We start from the raw sequence: 19765 nt of genomic DNA, 5'->3' as shown, positions 1-19765 counted from the left end.
AATTGTTAAATAAGATGCAACTATCTAGATACTAAAATCCCAGGACATAAGCCGAGAGAGACAAGCTGAGATCCTAGACCCAAACACCTTTTTTGCTGCCCTGTCAAAATAAGGTTACTAAATACAGGTAGTCCTCAACTTATGACCACAATTGAGCCCACAATTTCTGTTGCTAAGTGAGAAATTTGTTAAAACAGTTTTGCTCCATTTTACGACCTTTCTTGAATCGTTTGTTAAGTGAATCATTGCAGTTGTTAAATTAGTAACACGGTTGTTAAGTGAATTCTGGCTTCCCCACTGACTTTGCTTGTCAGAAGGTCGCAAAAGGTGATCACGTGACCTAGGGACACTGCAGCCATCAGTTATCAAGCATCCGAGTGTAAATCACGTGATTATGGGGATGCCACAATGGTCATAAGCGTGAAAAATGGTCATGTCACTTTTTTCAGTGCACTGTAACTTCAAACAGTCAGTAATTGAACTGTTGTAAGTCGAGGACCACCTTTATTGCAATTAATGACATAGCCCTCTGCCTTGCCCATACCAACCTCCATTTCTTTAATGATTTCATTATTACTGCCTGAGTTTTGTGGGTATATGAGAAACTATATAAATGAGCTATAAACAAATAAAATGTGCCATCTCCACCCTCACCTCCAAAAGGCTGTCTATCGTTATTATAAACTAAGGCTAATAAACTGTCATTTTATACATGGCTAATACATTACATTAAACTAATATCAAACAAACCACACTACAATTTAGCATGATATATTATTATAAACCATGATAATATCTGTATCCAAAGGAATCATTCCTTTGCACCTTCCCCTCCCCCAAAAAAGTGGGTAAAAATTTGGGTGCGTCTTATACACTGAATGTAGCCCAACCCTTTTGCCTCTGCCTCCCAGCAATTTACCTCCTTGCAGCAAACAGGTGGCGCAGTGGTTAAATGCAGCACTGCAGGCTACTGCTAGATCAGCAGGTCAGCGGTTCAAATCTCACCGGCTCAGGGTTGACTCAGCCTTCCATCCTTCCGAGGTGGGTAAAATGAGGACCCAGATTGTTGGGGGCAATATGCTGACTCTCTGTAAACCGCTTAGAGAGGCCTGAAAGGCCTATGAAGCGGTATATAAGTCTACTGCTATTGCTATTGCTATTGCTATTGCTATTAAACAGGGGCTTGCGAGGCTGCAATAGGCTATAGCAATCCCTGCAGCCTGAAACAGCTGATGATCAGGAGAAATTGAAAGTGAAACTTGCTGTTTGCTCCAAGAGGCAAATTGCTGGGAGGCAGAGGCAGATATATTTTTTATTGTGCTAATCAGGCTGTTTGCTGCAAGGAGGTAAGTCAATAATTATAAATGCCTATAGAATGTTCAAATTATTAGACTTATTTTTTAAAGACTGCTTTATTATTGTTCTAGACAGTTTAACAAAATGAAGAAGCTTTTTAAAATAAATGCTTGATCTGCAGAGGCCCAGTACTATTGTACCTTCTTTTAAATAGCAGAGAATAACTATACTTCCAGAAAGCACATCAATTTTAACAGCATCTGTACAAGTATAGTCTGAAATGTAACACTACAAACAGTGTATATTGTCTGTACTGTTTGCTGTTTGTTGCAAGGAGGGAAATTGCTGGGAGGCAGAGGCAGATATTTTTCTCTTGTTTTCCTCCCCAAAAGCTAGGTGTGTCTTATACTTCGGAGCATCTTATACTCTGAAAAATACAGTATGTGTTCAATTTCTACACTACTGCCACCTACTAGGGATGCTTGGTTATTCATTAAAATCAATATAAAATTAAAACATATAATTTAAAAAAAATATGAGGAAAAATATTGAAAATCTAAAAAGTTTATTGTAGGTACCATATAAGAGAACTAGCAACAATTTAGAATACGTACATTTCACTGTATTTGGGAAGATTTTTAACTGTATTACATGCTGCTGTGATTTAAGATAAGCTGCACTGGTTCCCTTTAATTACTGTCTCCTGTTCTACCTACCCATTCAATTGCCCTATCCCTTAGCTCGATGTATCAACATAAACATTCAAGCCAACTTAATAAATAGGATTTCTGAGTGGCATGTTTTTACAACACTACAATGCTCAGGAGATTTCAGAGGTTGAAGTGATGCAATACTAAATAGTTATGCCACAAGAAAGCATACATATCCATTTTAAAGCAATATGCATTATTTTGACAAAAGCCCAATAGTCCAGAAGACAATATATTATGTGATGACCATGTCCATTATTAAGAAAGCAACTGAGGGATATGCTTAAGCTGATTTTTTAATCTTGAAATAGCAGCCCCTAAAAACAGAAGGTTAAATTAAGAGAGAAAAGATTTGGGTTTTTTTCAGGATTAGAATCATAGGGCTGGAAGGACCTTAGAGGTCTCCTTAGAGGTCTTCTAATCCAACCCACTTCCCAAGACAGGAGTCCTTATACCATTCTGGAGAAATGGGCATCCAATATTTTCTTAAAAACCACCAGCAATGGAGCTCCACAACTCCAGCTGTTCCATTGACTAATTGATCTATCAGAAAGTTTCTTGTTGGGTGGCGGGGCTTGAGGTCGCAATGACACGACATGCAATCTTGGGTCTCCAGGATTGCTGTCGATATCTCTGTTTCTGGACGGTCCTTTTGGATCTAAACTGTTCTGAAGGAACAGTGGTTCGAGGTTCGAGGTTCATTTTATTTATATGCCGCCCTATTCCCAGCGGGACTCAGGGCGGCGCACAAACCCAAGAAGGGGAAGGGAAACACAAAAACTACAACGAAAAATACAAGGCATTTAAAACAATGTTTTGGCAGTGTTTATAACCTGGAAAATGGCACAACGTGAAGAAGAAAAGGCACTAACTTTGCAAAGAATTTTCTTAGAAATTCAAAAATTTTTAATAATTACAGAGAGAGTTGAAAAGAGACTTGAAATTATAGATCAAAATACAGAAAGTACAGGGACAGCGATGAAGTTTGAGGACAGAGCTGAAAAAATAACAGAGACATATGAAAGTGATAATCTGTTTTTTGGATTTTGTTTCTGTCTTGTTTGTTTTCTTTGTATTGCCCCCCTTCCCTATTGGTTTGTTAGCCGCCCTGAGTCCCTCTGGGAATAGGGCGGCATATAAGTTTAATAAACTAACTAACTAACTAAGAAAATTGTTGATACTGACAGCAAACTGAGAGTGGAGGAAAATGACAAGTGTGAAATACAGAAAGGAGAAATTGATGAACCAGATCTTCATTTTGGATGTCAGAAAATAGATGAAGAATGGAGAGAAAATTTGGCAGAAATAATGAGAGTAATCTCGGCAAAAGCACTAATGATAACAAAAGTGAAGCTGATAAAAAGAGCAGATAAAGGGTTTTGAATTCTTATAAGACATGCAATGAACAATAAGTTCTTAAGGGAAGTCCATATAAGACTTATCAAGAAAACATTTAGAATACAGACTTTACAAATGGCAAGAGATATTGGACTACACTATCTCTGGAAGGATACAGGATGATGAAATGAAATGTCACAATAAATTTTAGTTAAATATAGTTAAATTTTGAGTGCAATGTACAACGTAATAACAGCTATAGTCAAATAAATGATTAATAATGATAACAAGGCATTAATATATACTAGATTGATAATATGAAATCTTATACAAACTGTAAGTGAGGATCATGGAGATGATGTTGAAAAGCCTTTTTATAAAAGATAAACAATTCTATATAGAATAGATTATAAAGACGTAATATCATTGGATGAGTTCAGGATGATGTAATAAAATGTCATAATATAAATTTATTTTAAATTTAATATGCTTTATGTTGAAAGGATGTAATAGCTAGGCTTAATGGATGTTTAATAATTATAACAATTTGTATACATGTATATTAGATTGATGATACTAATAATGGGGGAAAAACATGGAATTGGAAACTATTAGAGAATGTTATCAATGCTAAAGTGATTGAATGACTTAGAATAGGAGGAAGCATAATAACAATGTATACAAAGATATCTTCATTGTCAATATGTGAATTTTGATAAAATTCAAGTGAAGACTACGGAAAGGACACAGAAAGACTTTGTAACCAATCGACACACTGTGTGTAATTGAAGAGGCTTTTATGTTATATGTGTTGTGTGTTTGTGTTTGTGTTTGTCTGAAAATATAAATTTTATTTAAAATGTTTTTTATTAAAAAGAAAAAATTAAGTTTCTTTTTAATTCCAGATTAGATCTCCTTCTGACTACCTTCACGCCATTGCTTCTTGTTCTGCCCTCAAGTACTTTGGAGAACAAATCAATCCCCTCTTCCCTGTGACAGCCCTTCAAGTATTGGAAGACGTCTATCATGTCATAGTAAGGCTTGTCTTTGTTAGGCTAAACATACTTAGTTTCCTTAACAGTTCATCCTACAGTTTAGCCTCCAGATCTCTTATAATCTTTGTTGCTCTTCTCTGACTCTTTATAGGCCCTCAGCATCTTTTTTTGTATCATGGTGACCAGAACTGGAAGCAGTATTCCAGATGTAGTTTTGCTAGCTTAGTATAAATTGATATTATCACTTCTTGTGTTCCTGATACTATCCCTCTGTTGATACAGCCGATGACTGCATAAATTGTTTAAGTGCATTGGTTAAACAACTAGCAGAACATTGAGTTAGTTCAATCTAGCCACATCTCAGTTCAAGACTAAATTTCAATTAAATATCAAGAAAACCAGGTTATGAAGAAAAAGTTAGGCATTGAACCAAAATCCACAAGACCCACAGTAAAAGTAACTCTGGCTCATTATAATTCTTGGTGCCTGGGAGAATAGGGAGGAGGCCCATCCCAAGAGGAAGAGACTGCAATAGTATTCATAAGCAACCTTGGGAATACTCACTTCAAAATAAGAAGCCTAATTGCTACTGTTTACAACACAATTAGCATATCAACAAGTTTAATCAGTGAAATACAGAAGACGGATGAAGAAATCTATGATCTCTTAAGTAAGCCGCCTTACTTTATTAAAAGTTTTTGAAACCTTTTCCCACTCATTTTCTTCATATAAGTAGAAGCATAGGTATCTTCTTGAAAACTTTTCTTGACAATGCTCAAATGTAGTTTTTCCTCTCCATACAATACAGTACTATAAATAGTATCATATCTTGGATGAGAAGTGAAACATCTTCAAAGAAAAACCAGAAAGTCCAGTTGCCTCTTGGAAAAGTACTTTTGGGACAACTATGACCTGGATGACTGAAAATCTCCATAGACATATCATAAATATACTACAAACAAAATCTTCAATTATAAATGCAGCAGATGATCCATACCACTTTCAAAGGCATACAAAGACAAAATAATCAGAAACTAATAAAAATTGAGTTAAAAATTTCTTTGGAAGCTGAAGTCTGCAATATATAAGTCAAATGCCAAGTAATTTTTATGTTAAATCACTCTGAGTTTAAAAAAAGGTTGCAAAACAGATTCATTTATTATATAATACACTATTATTTAATATTTATATACCATATCCAACAATACAAACTTGTTTTGGTAATTTGTTATCAGTCTCCTTTAAGGTAATTTGTTACCTTGCAATCTCCTAGAGATGCTCTATTAATTGGAAATGAATCTCTAGAGTTCTTGAATCTGAAAGCAGAATACAGAATCTTCTATTCATTAAAATATTACTAATAGTGCCAGATTTATACTTGCGTTTCCTAAAATCCATTAGAGTCTAAAGAGTTGTGGAAGTCTTTAAAGTACTTCATTTACTGACCAATTTCTTTTATAATTTTCCACTCATATTGAATCAGTTTTTGCTCAGTCTTATGATATTCATAAGGATAGCAAGAAAAATGGTGCTACAGTTTCTGAAGCCAAGACTGCAGGTATTGATTGTATATGCTGATTTTTCTCTGGGAAGCATTGTTCCATTTTGCTTTTTTCCTCTTCTCCCAAATGTGTCTCACATCCTTTTTTAAAGTTCCCTATATACAACATATTATTAGCTTTTATTCCCTGTGGTTGATGTGGGAATATTTTCTGGCTGATAGGATTTCTATTTGGGAGACACTCTGGCGGAAACGCCATGTTTTTTTTTCTAATTCTAAAATTTAATGGATGATAAATAGCAATAGTGCTTAGACTTATATACCACTTCACAGTGCTTTACAGACCTCTCTAAGCAGTTTACAGAGTCAGCATATCGCCCCCAAACAATCTGGGTCCTCATTTTACCCACCTCAGAAGGATGGAAGGTTGGTGAGATTCGATCTGCCAAACTGCTGGCAGCTGGTGATCAGCAGAAGTAGCCTGCAGTACTGCACTCTAGCCACTGCACCACTGTGGCTCTTAGGTAAATTGGGGTAACAATCTCATATGACACCTTTCATTATTATCTAATATTCCCTCACTTATAATGAGCACTTGAAGAGGCTCCAAAACATCTACATATTCTTTGGCAGTTCAGACTGATTTCTTAATCATATTCAGAACAGATCACAATCTCATTCCACCCTGAGATTTTTACAGAAGCTCAAAGTCACACAGTTAAAGCAAATACATGTTTTTTCCTTTAAAAAGGAGATGCTAAGAAACAATGCTAGCAGAAACATGCATTTTAGCATTTATATGCCAAAACAAGTCCCAAAAGATGACTCTTTAGCTTAAAGACAAACTTTCATCTCTAACATTCCCTTTGGTTTTAATAGACAAGCTGATTTCATTTTTGAAAATGGCCAGTATTATTAGGTCAGTCATATTTTTTACTATATAGTTACCCTAAGCAGTAGGACCAATTAGATTATTCTTCATGCAGAAATGAACTGACTACCTATCCCTGAACAACTGATAGCCATTTCTTCACTCAATGAATAATCCAGCCACTCTGCCTCATCTTAATTTACTTCACAAGGCTGCTGTGAGGATAAAGTGCATGTAACAGTAAAAAACGGACATATATTTGAATCATGAATGAAACAGATTTTTACAATCAAAACAGCCCTTCTTTTCAGCCTAGACATTCTATACATCTGATTAATTTTTAAACTTAAAATGTGTCTGTCAGATTCCTGCTACCAGATTCCTCCTGATTTTTTGCCACCATAGACTAACGTAGTTATGTTCTGCAATTTTATGTACAGCTAAATTTGGTGATGAATTCAGGTCTGACAAACCAATACGTAGTTCTCAAGAGTGACCTACCGTGTGAGGGTTGTCATAGTAGATAGCGATAGAAGACAGCCTTGGAGAGACGCTGCAGCTCTCTGTGAAAAACCTTCCGGAGTCACCATAAGGTCCCACCTGGAATTTGTATGCCACAGTGATGTTGCCAATGGGGGGCAAACCAGCATTCACAATTACTTCTGTAAACAGTCCCGAATAAACAGCAAAGCCAAAGATCGTCAGCAACAGAAGCAGCACCAATGCCACAAACAGTCCAATTAGAAGCCAGTCCGACATGACTTCTGATGTATCCAATGTTCAGATATCAACTAATGACAAAAGAGGAGACCAAGATTACTGAATGCAGATACTCGTTGCTTTTCTCTATATGCTCAGACTTACAGTGCAAGAGAAGAGTTAAAAGGGATTCCTTCTTCCCTTACCTACAATTCAAAGTAATCTTTATGAAACCTGCTTTGGTTATAAAGCCTTCCATGAGATGGGACTAAGATAGTCCCTCTTTCTAGTTGTTTTATTTAACCCATCTGATCTGGCAAGAAGGATATGTTCCTGATCCCGCCAATTAAAGTATGTCATTTAATGCAGGGCTCTCCAACCATGGCAACTTTAAGACCTGTGGACTTTAATTCCCAGAGTTCCTCAGCCAACCATGGTTGGAGATCCCTGATCTAGTGGAACACAGGAAGATGCCTTCTCTGTTTCAGTATCTGTCTTTTGGAACCCCATTCCACCCATCCAAAATTAGATTGGACCAATCCCGCTGGCCTTTCTGAAGACTCTTAAGACTCTACTCTTCTCACAAACATATCAGTCAGAAGACAGAACTCTTGAGGTGTTGCTACTTCGATGGAACAAGAACTGTTGATTCTTTGAGCAAGGAAATAATTAAAAGAATTAGTAAACAGCAATAGAGAAATCTCTATTTACAGCAATACACTGCTGTTCTGTTGCCTGTGAACATTAAGATTTGAATTAGTTTTCTGTTTCTTTGTTTTGTCCATTTAACCAAGGGCAAGGAAGAAGCTTTGAATAATAGGGTCAACATTTTTGGTATTGATCTGTTTGCAATAATTTTCCAGTATTTTTTTTATTAACATAATTGTTTTGAAATAATTACTGCTTCTTTAATACGAAACTCATTTTAACAAACATTTGTAAACAGTAATTGTCAGTTGCTCCTAACTGTCTGTTAAATTCAAAACATATCATTGCAGCAAATTGTATCATTTATGTAATTATACCAGTACACAAATGACAAATCTCTTTAGCTGCCATAAAATTAAGATTAAAATTAGCATAATTTGAGCGACTAGATAAGGAGTATTTCAGATACAACAATTACCCACTGCCTCCAAAGTCCATTATTTGTAGGTCGGTAAAATCAAAGTTTCAATGAATTGTTTATTAGTATTATAGTACCCATTTATATATTTCAAATGCCAGGCAAACAAAAAAAGCAAACATTTCCTTGAAAAAAATGTCAAAATAATATCTTATTAGGAAAAAACGTGGTGCCGTTCGTGTAAATTTGTGCAGAAAAAGCTTCCAAACCTACAGGGCTCCTAATGAACTCAACATTTGTTTTATATATATTCCTAATTCTCAAAATCTTCAAGGTAAAGCTCAGAAATATTACAACATCAAAAAGTTGCTTATAAGTTTCAAGACTTTGTTGTAATTCTTAACAAACTGATTTGAAATAGCTAACTGTTAACATAAACAAAGTTAACAAGTATTGTTTAATTGTTGCATTACTGAGCCTTTCTTTAAGTGTGAAATTCTCTCTTGATTCAGCTTACCTCTGTTCTTCCCATGTCCCATTTTACACCAAGAATTGGAACTCCCTTAAGCTTTTCTATCCCATTAGTGTACTATTGAGACAGGCAATACAATGCCCTCCAGGTGTTTCAGATTTCATTAGCTCCAGCCAGTAATTGCTGATAGGATTATAGGAATCGTCATCCAAAATACTTGGAGAACATTGGAATGCCAACTCTTGTAACTCTAATTTCAAAGAGTCAAACTACATATTAAATTGAAAAGATGCATGGAACCATTAGTGCCATTTCTTTACCTACCAAAATAACAATTCATGATGTAAGAATCTGGATAGTTATAGCAGCATTGCAAAGGTGTACGATTTCTAATTCAAATCCTACGAAATCAGATATATATTGCAAATCATACCATTCTTCAACCTGTTTTTATCCCTGCAAGATTCCAAGTGTTATGTTTATAGTTTGGGGCACGTAAGTGGAAACCTACAGAAAAGCAACTGGAGTGAGAGTTCGAAATGAATTAAACATACATGTTTCTTTCTCCAAACTGTCCTCTCCAAAGCAATCTTCCTAAAAAAAAGAATGAAAAAATAATTACATTAAGTAGCAAAATTCTAAAGTAAAGTTTCTAAAACAGTAAAAAAAAAAAGATTTTTGTTACCCAGAATTTCAAATGCCAGTTGTGCGTGTGCACAAAAATGTATAAACTTAACATTGATTTCATTTCTTCAGATTAACAGATCGCCTAACTCACTGTACATTGTTTGAAAGCATCTAACAATCCACGCATTTAACTAACTAATATTTTCCTAATTTCATTTAAATTAACGGGATATTTTCCAGGCAGAAAAGCTTTTGCATCTATGCGAAAACTGGCACAATTATCTGAGAGTGATTCACACAATTGTTGGACAAATCATGAATACAGAAAAATGCCTGGAAAAAAAATCCTGCATGTAATGAATCAACCACTACCCGAAGGCCAAATAATTCGTGAGGCAGCAATATACACATCTGATCTTTTTCCGATGGATGACACCATGAATTAACCTATCTTTAAAGTACATCTTGATAAAGGTATCACTCAATATAGTTCTTAGGCTCAAGAGAGATATCAATATGATATTGCAGCTCAAAGTAATCAGGCATAATTATGGCAAGGTGAGTGGCAAATAAATATGATAGATAGATGATAGATAGATAGATGATACATAAACATTATTTCTTGAAGCTGAGATTTGTCCACTGTTTCATTCTTTTTTCAGAAATTTCACAATTTGAGACAAACGCTTCTTCAATGAAGACATTGGTCTTACCTGAAGAATATCACAAGATCTTCAGATTCAATATTTGCTTTCTGGGGGGGAAAAAACCGAAAGTTTAGTGATGTAGCCTGATTTCATAATTTCAAATTTTACATTAGAATATCACTGCTCTATAATATTTCACTGTTATAAGCAAAAGATCCAGTAAGAATGGAAATAGAGAAGTATTCCTCCTATAAATGAATCTCTACCTGGGAGGATGGGAAGAGATCACAAATGCTCATACCAAGAGAATGAAAAGTATGCCTATGGGAGAGTTCTGTTCACAGTGGTGGAAAGAGGAGGGTTTAGAAAGGAAAGAGATTTTAGTATATTCTTTCAAGCCATAATCTCAAATCTTTGCTGATTCACTCAATGTGGATGAAACAGAGGCATTCAAAAATAGCTCAGGTAAGCAAATGATGAAAGCAATATTGTAACAGCACACAAGACATGCTCCACCCTGGTTTGTTTGTGTATTGTGATATCACATGCATATACAAAAAGGGTGCAGCTCGCACAATGTTGCTTGCATAATTTTATTGAAAGAATCAGAATCTGTAGATTCTTCTGAATGGAATACGGTAGGTTGTAATCAAGGACAGGCATGCTGGCTATAACAAATGGAAGCAAGTACAGTTTTAATTGTATCTTCCAAGTAAAAGTACAACTTGGTAATGACAGAAACATTCTGTCAACTCTCGTGGCTGAGGCCGTCTTGAAGGCTTCAGGGCTGCCAGACAACAAGGGAGGGGAAAATTGTCAGATGGGGTTTGTAGCCCAAAAAATAAAGCTTTCCTGAGGGAACCCAAGGACACTTCCCACAGGTGGCTGGCCAGAGGAGGGGTGAAGTAACCAAGCAACCAGCAGTTCCTAGATTGGACACCATCATCAGGAAGCAGCCCCAAATCAAAAGAATTCTATTTGGTTTCCCAGTAAATTTGATTATTATTTATTTATGACATTTTTTCTGCCATGCCATAACAGTTTCTGAGCAGTTTCTGCTCCCCCTCCATAAAAATTTAGTCAGAGGCTATAGAACTTAAAAACATACAAAAATTCAACTAACAAATTTCAGTACACACACACATACACATACACATACACACACACACACACACAAACACACACATACACTTTCCCTGGAAAGCCCTCTAGGATGGAACTAAGCAGGATTCTCTAGAAGGTGTTCAAAAACTGGTAGTTTCAACTTAAAAATCTCTCTCTTTTGTCATTACTAGAGCTATTACTATTTTAGAGCTTCAAAAAATTTTTAAAAAAGAGAAGTCCTTAGACATGGAGCATAAGCACACCTCCCTATTATTCATTAGTGTAGCAGCCCATGCTGTAAAGCACACTTGAGATAAAAATTGCAGTTGCTTTAAATGTTGCACTAACTTTTGAAATCTGAAATTTTAAAAATGCAACTTTTGAGGCAGCAGGGTTGTTTTTTAGGGTTATACAAAAGCCCAGGGATATGGAGGAAAGAACAGCTTTAACAGAGGTGTCTTCTGTTCATAGAAGGTCCAAGTCATTGAAAACAGAATTGTTTTCAAAGTGGGAACATTCTAATAATTATCCACTTTACTTCAGAACAGAGAGCGATTCTGGAGCACAGCCTTTAAGGGAGACATTCAGGGGTGGGATTCAGCCAGTTTGGACTGGTTCAGGTGAACCGGTAGCTCCGGCGATCAGCTGGGGAGCGAACCGGTTTGCTCTAACGATCAGGTAGGCCCACCCACCTACTCCTGTGCTTTGCTTACCTATATCCTTTCAGCTGATTCATACAGCAGAGCGGATTGCCGCACCTCAGCTGTGTTACTCCCCAGAGGTAACGTAGAAAGTAAGTTTTGTTAAAACCGTGCATGCGCACAAAGTGCGCATCAAGCTCATGCATGAAGCACGCGATCACCGAAACGGTTGTTCAACCGGCAGGATCCCACCACTGGAGACATTACAATCTCATAAACTGATGGAAGAAAGCTTACTTGAAGCAACCTGATTCAAGCCACATTGAACAGCTGGTAAGTCACTGGCAAGCCTATGCCAACTGGCAAGCTTATGCCAATTGATAAGCTAGCAGTTCTACTTTTTGATGAATAGCAAATTCAACTATTTTAAAGAAGATCCCCAAATACAAGACTTTACAATAAGTGAAGCAAGAAAACATCAGAAAATCTAGGCAAGCGTGACCCAACAACTGATTCTACACCTACCAAATCTGGGCTGCAAAAATGCAGATGACCACCAAATGGTGGCACAGAATTAGAGCCTTCTCTATCTCTTTGTTGATAATCTAATGCAGGGATGTCAAACTCACAGCATCACAGCGGCATCACGTGAAGTATTGGGACTTTTTTTTCCCTTTCACAAAACTGGGTGTGGGCATGGCCAGTGTATGAGGCATCTGGCCCATGGGCCAGGAGTTTGACAGCCCTGATTTAATAGTTATTTGGATTTGTAGCTCAGATCTAGCTGCTCTACCTCAATTGGGCAAATGATTCAGCTGGAAAAAGTCCTTCAAGTGAACTACTGACAGTGGCAGATCAATACAAATGCCTGATTGAAAGCCAAATCTTTTAGTAATAATGCCATCTTCCAAAGGGATATTCACTCTTACAAAGCATTTAAAATCCACCCTTCCTCTCCTGTAACATCAATGAAGACTATGTGTAGGCGATATAGAGAGAGCTGAGTTTCTTAAAGCCTTTCCCTGTTCACTAATTTCTCCTGCCGTCATTTTTGAATGTTTGGTTCCCAACTAAGCTCCAAACCCACAAAATTCTAAATTTATTTAGAAAATTGGGTAGTATTATTTATATGTGCCTATTTGTTCCTAAAGCTTTCAAAGCAGCTTTAACATGTAAGATTCTTAAAAATTTAAGAACTGATTAATTCCATAATGTTGACCATTCCCACAAAACCGACCATGGCATTCTATATCCGGGGCCAAGAAACAACATCTGTACCCAGAAGGCAGGTTTCTAAGTATGGTCACATTCCAAACCAGAGAGGAAAGATAAATCAGATGCATATTCAAACAGGTATAGAGGTATCTACCTTTCCTGAATTGCCTTCAGCGTATTTGGATACCTCTGCAAATTTGAATCCCATTGCATATCTAAACAGCAAATGGGGACAGAGGCAAACATATATAAAAACACAACCAATTTAAACCAATGGTTTTAGAAATAATAAAAAAGTTGTCTGTGCAAAACCTATACCGTATTTTTCAGAGTATAAGACACACCTTTTTCCCTCAAAAAAGAGGCTGAAAATCTGGGTGTGCTTATACACTGAATGCAGCATTTTTTGCCCCCTTCACCAAAATGGCCTTGCATAGCCTTTAGGAGGCTTGTAGAGTGCTCCTGGGGGCTGGGGAGGGCAGAAATGAGCAAAAAAAAAGCCTCTTTTTTTGGCTCAATCCCCCCCCCCCCCGGCAGCCCCCAGGAGCACTCTACAAGCCTCCTAAAGGCTATTCATGCCTTTTGGGGAAAAAAGGGCCAGTTTTCATGAAAAACTGTGTTTTGGGGAAGTCTGCAGAGGGCAAAAACTTTTTTTTAATTTGCCTCTTCAAAATCTTAGTGCGTCTTATACTCCGGTGGGTCTTATACTCCGAAAAATACAGTATATATGTTCTTTTGTTTTCATTCCTGGGAGAAAAGTATCCAGGCCAAGATGACTTTATATCACTATAATCCAGCATCCTGTTTATCCCATTGCAAGTGGCTTATTACATGACTCCAGGATACCCAGAAGCAAGACATTTAAAAAATGCTAAAGGAAGTACTGCTGAAAATTGCATATTTTTTTCCTTAAGTTAGCTGCATTTATATTGTAATTACAAGTACATTAGCCCATATTATAAGATTACATTTAAAGGTTACACCTGAGTATGTTTAATTAGGAGTATGCATGATTAAACTCAAGGTTATTTCTGGGTAAACATGATCTATATAACACAGTCAAGTTTTGCATTTAAGTGGTGGCTTCAAAAATTCAAAAATATCTAAAATGGGAAACAGTTAAGTGTAGAGCTATACTCCGGGGATCATTTAATATCTTTATAAGTGACAAGAATAGCAGTGGCTTCAAACGTGTTCCCTAGATCTTAACCAGAGTAAAATGGCACTACTGCCCCACATAGCATATTTCCAATGTTATTATTCTTTGCATAGTTGCCCAAGCTGTGTTTGCTGACTTCATCTGGCCTCAGGGTCAGATCACATTACCTAGATGGGAAGCTACCAGGAAATATCACTACCATTGGCTTTATCACTACTATTTAATTTTACTGTCATAGACAATAATGTCATAGATATCATGCCATAAATCATCCATTGGAATATCAGGAATTGCTGCTTCTCCTATCCTGCTCTTCTGAGTGTCTTGTCCTTTTTAACCAACTAAATCTACCTAAGGATGAAGAAAGGCAGTTACTTCTTAAACAGAGAAGCAAATAGCCGCATTTCTCTTATATTGAAGTTATAGCTTTCAAAATTATTTCGAACATGTAAGATTTCAAAAAAAAAAAATATTTGAACAAGAGACAGCGAAGAACTATTTACGTGGGACAAGTCTAGGCTCCCATTTATCTATTCACAATATAGGGGAGAACATTAAGCCCTTCTTTGGGCACTGGGCAATGCCACCTGACTTAATTAGGATAATCAGGGCATTTGGGACAAGATCCTACTCTGGTTTGCATTTTACACAAAATATTTAAATAACCTCAGTCAAAACCTGTTTTGAGAAATGATGCATCATTTAAACATGGCAAAAAGATATAAGATACAGGTAGTTTTCGACTTATAACCATTCGTTTAGTAACTTACAGTTACAAAGGACCTGAAAAAGTGACTTATGGTTGTTATTCACATTTATTACCATTGGGGCATCATCCTCGTCACATGATCAAAATTCAGATGCTTGGCAACTGGCACGTATTTATGACAGTTGCAGTGTCCCAGGGTCATGTGATCAACTTTGTGCCGTTCTGAGAAGCAAAATCAATGAGGAATCCAGATTCACTTAACAATCATGTCATTTATATAATAACTGCAGTGATTCACTTAACAAATATGGCAAAAAGGGTTGTAAAATGAGACAAAATTCATTTCACAACTGTCTTGTTTACCAATAGAAATTTTGGGCTCAATTGTAAAATGAGGACTACCTGGATCTAAGCGTGTTTGGCAGGGGGGGGAATTCATAAGTTAAATTTAAGTCCTTATAGGATGTAAAGAAAAAAAGGAGGATTAGGACATGACCTGAGATTTGAATGGCATGGTTGTATGACAAAAATGTCAATTATTTCAAAAACAATTATATTAGATGTGTCATACTGAGAATATGGAATGGATGCAAATCCAGGTTATGTCCCAAAATACTTTTGTGGCTTTCAGCACAGAAAGTATTTTATACATGAGAAATAATAGGCAATCACAAATAGCTAACTTATTATGAGATATTAGAATTTTGTCAAGGGAAATGGAAAATAAAATTAACAGAACTGGTGGCAGAGAAATATAGTTAGCAACTATTTTTTTATTTGCATTCAGTTATTAGAAAGATTTAAAGTAGACAAAAAATTAGTTTTAAGCACTGTTAAGACTGAGTTTGAAATGAAATAGTGTACAAATTATGAACATGTAATTGCTAAAAGGTATTAAATTTTACTGAAATTTGAAACAGAAGAACAAGTGAAAGAATGTATGATAAAATGGGCTAAATTTTGTTATAATATACAGAAAAAATATATAGTTGAAAGGATTGAAATTTATATTATGTTATAATCTTAAAGATAATGTTTATAAAATGACATATGATTGGTATATGTCAGAAAAATTGTCTAAAATGTATAAAGGCACTTCAAATTTATGCTGAAAATATGAACAACTGGGACACTTTATCATGTTGGCTGGACATCTAAAACAACAAAATTTTGAATTCCAATACATACATTGATTCAGAGGAGTTTGAAGTTTTATATAAAATTGAAACCAGAGGTCTTTCTTTTGGAACTGAGAATAAAAAAAATTGGAAAAAAGTTTTGGAACTTTGATTTGTATAGGTTATACTGCAGCAGATTATTGCATGCACAAAAATGGAAAGATTCAGCATTATTTACCATTGGAAATTGTTGGTGAAGGTGGATGAGATGGCCAAATTGACATCTACCCTTATGGACTTTTTGCAGAAAACAGAAAAGAAATGAACATGATTTTGACTATTAGGCAGGACATAAAAAGAAGAGAGACACGTAGAGACAGAGGTAAAGTTATAATTGTACAGTATTTACAACTGGTGTAAAGAAGATAGTAAGCCACTTCTTTTCCTGCCCTGACAAGAATGGCATGATGCCATTTCACACAATTAAATATATAAAAATAGGTAAAATACTAGCTAATTAAACTGTATTTATCATTCCAGTGTCATATATTATACAAATTTCTTTTCATTAAATAATATAAAGTTTGTACTATGGTAACTTATGTATTTATTCTTCCAGTGTTTATTTTTAATTCTTAAACCTAGGAAGAGAAAATCAGAGGCACAATATCTAAACATACTATCTTCCACATATATCAAAATCTTACTTTATGAAAAAAAATGAAACAGACAAAATTATTACAACATGGAAGTGTTGCTTTGCTTGGCTACTTGAAAATGAAAATTACAAAATCATGTTCATCTTTTTCTCTCCAATGAGCTGTTTTGTCTCTCCCAAAACAGTCTGTTTATTTTACCAGCATTCTACTTCCTGGTTCATGTGTACCAGCTTGATGACATCATTATGCTCGTGCACAGTTTTCCAAGGCCAGAATGTACATTTACAATTATTCCTTAAAGAACTAGGACTGCTTTTAATGAAACCTCTGAAATATGCTTTCTTTACCAGCAATTAAACTAATAGCTACATTGTTTTGGAAAAATAGAAAGATCAAATATCTGGTATTTGCAGAGACTTGTATGAAAAGAAGGTTGTTTTTTTCTTTTTTATCCTCTGTTTGTGATGTTCCCAATGCTCAGTGTAACCATATATTTATGTCACGGCAACTGCTGGTAAAGACAACTATCAGAATGGAATGAGTCCTTGGGACAAGTCCAAAATATGATCCAAACAACAAGTCTGGTTAAAAGCCAATTCAGTAGCTGTCACTCACTTGTCTTTCCTACCCAAACATTTTTCCATCCAAGTGTAATCTATGATTTTAAGTCCAGTTACAATCATATTCCTAAAGCCATAAACTACTAAACCACAGAAAAATAAGAAAGGAGTCGTTTGAATTATGTTACATCAACTAAATCCTCCCTGCATCTAAAGCTCACTGTATTTGAAATTGTGCAATGTTTACTCATCTCTCAACACTTCATCTCAGTGTGGCAAGGGAATGAGAAACTTAGTATTTAAATCAAACCAATGTTTTCATTCTATATCCTCCAAAGAAAAGCTCTAGACTAGAGCATGAAGAAAAGGCTTAAAAAGAAACCAAAATGTTAAAAAAACAGTGAGAATTACTAATGATGAATAGATATACAATAGGGTGAGATTAGGCATCTCATCAAATTAAAATTACACATACAGTACTTATCTAAAGTCAGATCAATTGAACTAAAATAATTTATATATCCAAGTAAGCATGCAAAAATAACTTTAAAAGATGCCCGAATTAAAGTTTTATATCGACAGCGAAGATGGGATGTTAATTTGTTTCATAATTAAAGTTGCTAAGTCTCTGGAAAAATCCTATTCCTCTACCAGATTTATGACTACCAGAATTTCAGGTACAAATATTTTATCGGGATAAATAAGATGACAACTTACATTTTAAAAGGTTCTGTACTATTGCTTGTTATGTTGCTATGTTATGAAAAAAGCACAGGAACCTACTACGTATTAATAGAATGCAAACTATTGCTTACATACATTAATGATATTATAATAGGATCCTACAAAAATACAAAACTGTTCATAAACAAAGATAGGGGACTCGCATAAGTTAATAAGACAAAACTGAAAACCAGAGGTCCTCATTCGGGTATCATTTCTTTAGTGTTTCCTACTGTAAAAAGTAAACTCAAGGTAGGTAAACTGTTGGGGCTTTGTTTGCTTGCTTTCCTTCTAAGAAAAGTTCTCATCCCAGAGCTTGATCCATTTGTCTCCATAATATCCAAGTATCTCCTGATCTCTAAAGAAGCCAGGCCCAAGTTGTGGATCCCGCCCTAAGCAACATTGAGGAAAAGTGACAGCCAACTATTTCTGCTCCCCCTACAACCTGATAGTTCCAGCTTGGCTATTGTTGATATCCAAGCAAAGGGACTCCAGCCCGTCTTGCCTCTTCCTCCAACACCCCGCCAAGGGTCCCTTTTCCTCTCCACAAACCACCACCACCCCTCTGCTGATCCCACCCGTCCCAGGAACCCGCAAGACCATCTGTTCATAGGACTACCCTCCCCTCGGATCCCCAAGTGTCGCTCCCCACCCATTTCTTCCCCCCACCTCCTGTCTGTCACCTTCGTTGCCCACAACCTTGCTCCAAGGATCGGGGAGGAGGGGGGGGAAACAGCCCCGCCAGGCCGACCCTCCATGCCCCACTTCCCTTCCGCCCAGCAGTCACCCCGCCGCCCATTTGACACCTAAGCAGGCACCCATAAGAAACCACCCACGATCAACTTGGGACCCCCCCGGTCCTTCAGGCTCCCCCCGCCACACCTTCTCCTTCCCCGGCGTTGCAGGATCCAGCCACCGGGATCGGCTCCTGCTCGCCCGCCCGCCCCTCCGACTCACCCCCTCCCTTCCCGTCACAGCGATGGGCAGCGGAGCGCTTCGGCAAGCGAGTGGCAGCTTCCCGGCTCAAGTCGCGGGCTGAGAAAGCTGCGGGCGGGGACGCGCCTGGCCAGGCGGCTACCGCCGCCAAGCGCGTCCCCGCCCACCGCGCCGTGCACGTGCCCTGGCAGGAGCGCGCTACCAGCAGCTGAGGCGTCCGGGAACCTACGCCGGCCGCTTTGCGCTTTGCTGGGAGGGAGAGCGAGCGGGAGGTGGCAATTGAGGCAGAGCCCTGTAGTGGAAGCCCTTGGTGGAGCAGGCCTCCTGCCTGCTCTGCCTACATGGACGAGGGCGACGAGCACGTGTGGGGTGGCTGAAAAGGCGGGCTGGGCCCCGCTCAGCTGGTTTACAGCTTTTTTCCGTGACTTAGCTGGAGCTTTCCTCTCTGCACTTGCGGGGGCGGGAGGGAGGCTAGATAAACCTTATTTAGTGCCGGTTTTAAGGCCCTGTTCGAATGCAGTGTCAACTCCCTCTCTTTTTTGCGACTTGAGCAGGCACCAATTCAATTTAAAAAAAATAGAATAACAGAGTTGGAAGGGACCTTAGAGGTCATCCAGTCCAACCCCCTGCTTGAGCAGGAGAGAAGCATTTTACACCATCCCTAACAGCAACTTCCTTTCTTTGGTGGAGGACAATGGCTCTTTCCCTTCTCTGGGAGG

At 37.3% G+C, this 19765-nt stretch overlaps 1 protein-coding gene across 2 annotated transcripts in view; it reads right to left on the bottom strand.

The window, feature by feature from the left end:
• Positions 1-19186, bottom strand: part of TEX264 (testis expressed 264, ER-phagy receptor) — a 172061-nt gene extending 152875 nt beyond the window's left edge. Inside the window, exons 1-4 of one of the 2 annotated variants that reach the window (XM_032209477.1) lie at positions 19068-19186; positions 10289-10329; positions 9503-9542; positions 7213-7502 (exon numbers count right to left, since the gene is read on the bottom strand). In XM_032209477.1, coding sequence (XP_032065368.1) covers positions 7213-7470 — 258 coding nt within the window. In that variant the 5' untranslated portion in view covers positions 7471-7502; positions 9503-9542; positions 10289-10329; positions 19068-19186. The other variant, XM_032209478.1, reaches the window with a different exon arrangement.
• Positions 19187-19765: the final 579 nt, after the last annotated feature.

The sequence above is a fragment of the Thamnophis elegans genome, chromosome 2, assembly GCF_009769535.1.
Source record: "Thamnophis elegans isolate rThaEle1 chromosome 2, rThaEle1.pri, whole genome shotgun sequence".
Lineage (NCBI taxonomy): Eukaryota > Metazoa > Chordata > Lepidosauria > Squamata > Colubridae > Thamnophis > Thamnophis elegans.
Note: the sequence above shows the minus strand (reverse complement) of the source record. Positions and strands in the feature narration are given on the sequence as shown.